The 5,588-nt window shown below is 30.0% G+C and overlaps 1 protein-coding gene across 1 annotated transcript in view; it reads right to left on the minus strand.

The window, feature by feature from the left end:
• LOC101511263 (protein JINGUBANG) overlaps positions 1 to 1,650 on the minus strand; it is a 2,287-nt gene extending 637 nt beyond the window's left edge. The window contains exon 1 of the mRNA XM_004507324.4: positions 2 to 1,650. Coding sequence (XP_004507381.1) covers positions 2 to 1,183 — 1,182 coding nt within the window. The 5' untranslated portion in view covers positions 1,184 to 1,650. The remainder of the gene's footprint in view (position 1) is intronic.
• Positions 1,651 to 5,588: the final 3,938 nt, after the last annotated feature.

The following is a 5,588-nucleotide window of genomic DNA, read 5'->3' on the forward strand; positions in this document are numbered from 1 at the left end:
TAAATACGAGGTTTCCGGCCGCCTCCAGACACAACACGGCCAGTTTATGTCCCTTTAAAACGCCTCCGTGGGTTAAACTATTCTTATCCTGACGTTCCCAGAAATTAACTAACCCGTCAGACGAACCGCAATAAACCACCGTCGATGAATGGTTAACCGCTAACGCCGTCACGGCGTTCTCTTGCTTCAATAAAATCCTATCCAAAACATGTTTCGTTTTCTTCCCCTTTCCATCTGTTTCCCTCTTCCACATTTTCACCGTTCCGTCAGCGGAACCGGTGAAGACGTAGCCTTGAAATGCAGCAATCACCGCGTTCACCGCATCATCGTGAGCGTTAATCGATTCCATACACTTTGAATCTGAAACGCGCCAAACTTTCACCGTTTTGTCCCACGAACCTGAATACAACAACCCTTCTGTTTTATCCAAACTCAAACTAGAAACAGCGTCGAAATGCTTCACTTTCACCGCGTTTTTATGTCGCCGAACTTCAACGTAGTTCTTCGGATTCATTGAACTTGTTACATATTCTTTAAACGTTGGTAAGCTTCCAACGCGTTTATGAATTTTGGAATTTGTAGAAGAAATTTTCCAAATTCTGATTTTTCCGTCTTGGTGACCTGTGAAAATTCTTCCGTCGGAAATTACTATTGTTTTGACTAAACCGCTGTTTGATTTGAAACCTGTGTAATCTTTAAGTTCTTTCCACACCCTTATGTTTTTGCTATCGGAACCGGTGTATAACAAGTCACCAGAAACGGCTAAAGAGTATATATGACCTTCTTCGCGAACGAGCGACCCGATTAGGCCGTTTTCCGGAAAGTAGTTATCTTCGTTATTGTCGCGTTGGTGGAAGAAGTTCATCGCTTCTGATGATGGCATTAACCATGGTGATTTGCTGAGGGGAGATGAAGCTTGGTTCCATGGAGATAACATGAAAGGAGAAGCATTGTTGCTGCTGCTTGTTGGGGTGCTGCTACTGTCGCCGTAATAAGTTCGAGGACTTGCGGCGGAGGCGTTGCTGATACGGCCATGATGATCATCGTCGTTGTTAGAGATGTTAAACAACGTCGGTTCTGAGTGCAGAAAAGCTCCTAATTTTGGTCTGTGTATTTTGTTGTTGTTATTATTATTGGTATTATTTCGTTCTATTAACATGGTTCCACCTTTTGTGTCTGTCATTCAAGGAGAAAACTAACTCAGAGGTGCAATGGTGTTTTCGGAGAACACAGAGGTTTTTGGTTTCGAGAAGGGAAATTAAAATATTGAAGGTTTATTTTGCGTTTTGTTTGTTTTGTGTTTTGGTGGGTTGAGTGGTTGAAGGGAATGGAAAGCTGAGAGAGAGTATCGGGGGTGTGTTTATAAATAGGGAGAGGTGGAAGAATGGAAGAGTCGTTTGAAAGGACACGTGTTGGTTTCACCGGTAATATTGAAACTGAAAATGGTTACGAATTTGTGTTGGAGAAAAATAGGATCTGAAGGGCTTATATGTAAGGCATGTTGTTATGATAGTACAGTTTTGGTGTTCGAGGAGTGCGTGTCTTTGTGTTCCCAAGAGTGAGAATGCGAATTTGTGAATTGATATTTTTATGTTTGACTTTTATGTATTTTAATTTTCTATACAAGGAAACGATTGCAAGGGTTGTGTTGTGTTGTGTTGCATTGACCTTTTTATACCTTCGTCAAAATAACACTTTTATACGCAGATTCAAGACGACGTTTAACGCGCCTCGTAAAGTATCCGTGTTTGTTGACTGTCTTTGGAATTGGACTACCAAGTCATTCTATCATAATTTGGAACGTGGATCGTTTCCGATCAATAATTGAAATCTTTCTTTAACTATAGAGTTATACAAACACGAGGTTTTAAATAAATTTTAATATAAAATCTCTTTAAACTTTATAATAATTTTTTTTGACAAATTATTATCTTTTGTTTAATTTTATTTTCTTCAAAATATTTACAATGTAAGCATAATTTTAAAAATAATAGAATATATAGAATTTGGACTACTGACATGATTACATACGATTTTTTATGGATTTGTAGACCTTTTTATTGAATATAAATTTAATACTTTTTGGAGGCTTATGATGGCTGTTTTGCTGGACTTAGCTTATTGGCAAATGGACGTGCATGCGCTTTATATTTTCAATAGTTCATCATAATTAACCATATTTACCTAAAGAGTGAACAAACAATTTGTCCTTCTAATAATATTTGGAGTTCATATTGTATTTGTCTCCTCCGTATGCTCATCCAGATAAATTAACTTTTTCTCCTTTCGTATCGTCCCAGCTTGACTTTTGATTGCAGCATTAACTTATTATCATGACAAAATTTCAAGTGCATCGCACACAGACATATTTTACTACGTTTTTGTTAATTTCAAACAAAAGATCACCTAACTATACGTATGTCTATCTTAGTATTGAAAAGGTTTGATGATGGAATTAGTATACAGTGCTGTAGCTTTCGAATAAGAACGGTTGGTCGAACCGATCCAATGATTATGCTTTAGGTGATCTTTTGTTTGCAATTAATATGGACAAGTGTTATGCTACTATTAAAAAAAGTATATATATATATATATATATATATATATATATATTAGTATTATGAACATTTTGTTCAATAATTATCTCTTATTTATTTATTTATGTGGATATTAATATAATACTTCATCTATTTTAAATGAGCATCGTTTAAGATTTTTTGTATATGTATTAAGAAATGTAATAATTACAAGAAAGAATTAATTTATTTTATCAAACTACTCATCTTAACTATTGATAAATTTTTTATTATATTAATGTAAATGATTTTTTTTTATTATTAATATAAAGTACAATAATATTTTGTAAAGTGCACACATAGTAATTATTAAATGGTAGTATAGAAAAAAAAATGATTAAAATTTTATTGAAAATTGATAATGATATTTATTTTGAGACAATTTTTTTTATTAAAGTGACACTTATTGTGAGACGGATAAAATATTTATTAAAGTTGACTAAAGTAAGAGTTTTAATATATTTATCTATTTAATTTTAATCATAATAATTAAATCAATTGTTTCGATGATTAACATTTTAATTTAAAATTATAAAAAGACGTCATTTCAAAATAAATCCAAAAAATAAAATTAAAAATTTAGTTGTTAAATCTAAAATATAATCAAACTCATTAATAATGACATAACATTCAAGTAGTGATTGAATTTAATGATATTAAAATATATTAATTTTTAAATGTACGGTATAAATCTCATTTTAATATGATTTACTAGTAATTAACTAAATTCTTATAAACAAAAAAATTTTATAAGACAAAAAAATAATAATAAACAAATGTTTGGCATTATTTAATTTGTCTCCAATCAATTGAAATAAGTTTTTTAATTTTTGTGAAATATTTTCTCCAAACAATCAATAATTTTATATTTCTAAAAAAGCTCATCAAAATATTATGAGAAATTTTAGTTTTTCTTATAAAAAAAAAAAAAAGTTACAGCAAATGCAGCCCTAGTGTAAATATTGGGAAATTTGAATTGACACAAAACCAAAATAGTACGAATTGATTTACAAATTGAGAAATTTGATTTGACACGAAAAAAGAGCCAAATGTTGGGGTGACCAAATGGTCTTTTACGCGCGGCACCAACTATCCAAAACTGTTAGCCGCGGTTTCATTTGTTTTATGAGGTTAATTACATAAAAAGGTCAGCGGCTCTCAACAAAATGGCACCTATCTGCGTCGTTTCTATTGCTTTCGAAGTTCTAACGTTAATTTGCTTGAGGACCACCTTAAGTTCCAGAAAATTATAGTGTGAAACATGCTAATATAATACTGACTCGATATTGAATCTGACACAAGTGGCCGCCCAAAAATAATTTTTAAGGAGGCATATGCATCATATTAATAATTTATTGCCATGGTAAATTATCACATGTGAAAAACAAGTGCTCAAGGGAGGAGTTAACGAGTTGTCAGGGTAGAGGTTTTGAACCTCACGGGACACTATAGATAGATCATCATAGTGCATAAGCATGACATATGTAAGAAGAGTGACAAAACTTACACAAAGATACGTTACATGCGTGGATCGGTTTTTTGGTGTAGATGACCGACACCTGGCCGCTTTGGAGACATTAATCATTCAAAAAAATTAGATTCCTCAATTTACAATTGCATAGAAAAAACCTACGATTTATGGTTTTGAATGATGTTTGATTCAATGTGTTTCATTACTTCTTTCATAATTCATATATTTGTCTTTTTATAAGCAAAAGGTTGGAAGGAATTCTATATTTTTCCGTTGTATAAAAATAAAAAAATAAAAATTATAAATCAATAAAAATTAAAAGAAAAAAAATCTATTTTGAAGACTAAAATAAAATAAAATAAAAATGAGAGTTTTTAATAGAATTATTAATTTCACAAATTCACTAATTATTGATATAAGTTTATATAGAGGGATAAAAAAGTTTATAATTTCAAACGCGCTAAGTATTTACAACTTTTTATATTTTTTTTCAAATATTTTTATAAAAAAAATAATTTAAAAATTTTTCAAAAAAATATCATAATTAACAAAACATTATACTTACAAGTCCCTCGCTTAAACTCAAGAAAAAATAATATAGTAATAAACAAAAACTTTAAAAAAATATTTTAATAAAAAACCTAATAATAAATGTTTAGTAGAAGATTTTTTAGAAAAAAATTTTAAATTTAATTTTTTTTTAACAGTTCTAATTTTTAGGGATCAACTAGCTAATGTATTGACATTACTTAACAAAATTTCCCGCTAATACGCATGTCTCTCTCAATATCTTTCTCAAAATCAATATACGTTATCCAGAATCTACAGTATCTAGTCATAATACATTTTGTAATGGCTATATTAGAGTTTAGAGTGAAAACATGGTGGAAAATAACCAATTTCAAATAATTTTATTTGCGGGACTATATTTAATTATAAAATGTATTCGATATTATTTTGTTGCTGGTAGGTAAAGACAAGTTTGTTTGCAGCAGCTTTCTTCAAAATGTGACGAAACCTTTTTACCTAGATTTTGACTTCAATACATTTGACATATCACCATTACTGCGTGTGCATACACAATCAACTATAGAAACCATATCAACAAGTGGTACTAATTAATGGCAGAGAAAACTTGTAGTATGTCACGTGACTAACGTCGGGTATACGGATTTACAAATCAAATATTTCGGGTAATTTATATACAAGTAAAGAATATTTATACCGTAAATTAATTATAATAATTAAATTGTTAATAATATTTGATCAATTATTTATAAAATTAATTATATAATTAATTGATTGTGTAAAAAAATATTTTTACTTTTATTTAATAAATAAATACTTCACAGTTATTTGATGATGTCTTTAAAAAAAAAAGTACTTGATGATGTGTCTTTGAGGTAAACGAGTTTTTTTCTTTCCTTTCAAAAGTAAAGGAATTTAGAAAATAATGCATAATAGTAAAAGGTTAATTTGCATGACACTGCGTATGGATATTATTTTGAGGAAACATCTAAGTTGTATTAAGAAGAAAGTTT

This window comes from Cicer arietinum, chromosome 6 (assembly GCF_000331145.2).
Source record: "Cicer arietinum cultivar CDC Frontier isolate Library 1 chromosome 6, Cicar.CDCFrontier_v2.0, whole genome shotgun sequence".
Classification (NCBI taxonomy): Eukaryota; Viridiplantae; Streptophyta; class Magnoliopsida; order Fabales; family Fabaceae; genus Cicer; species Cicer arietinum.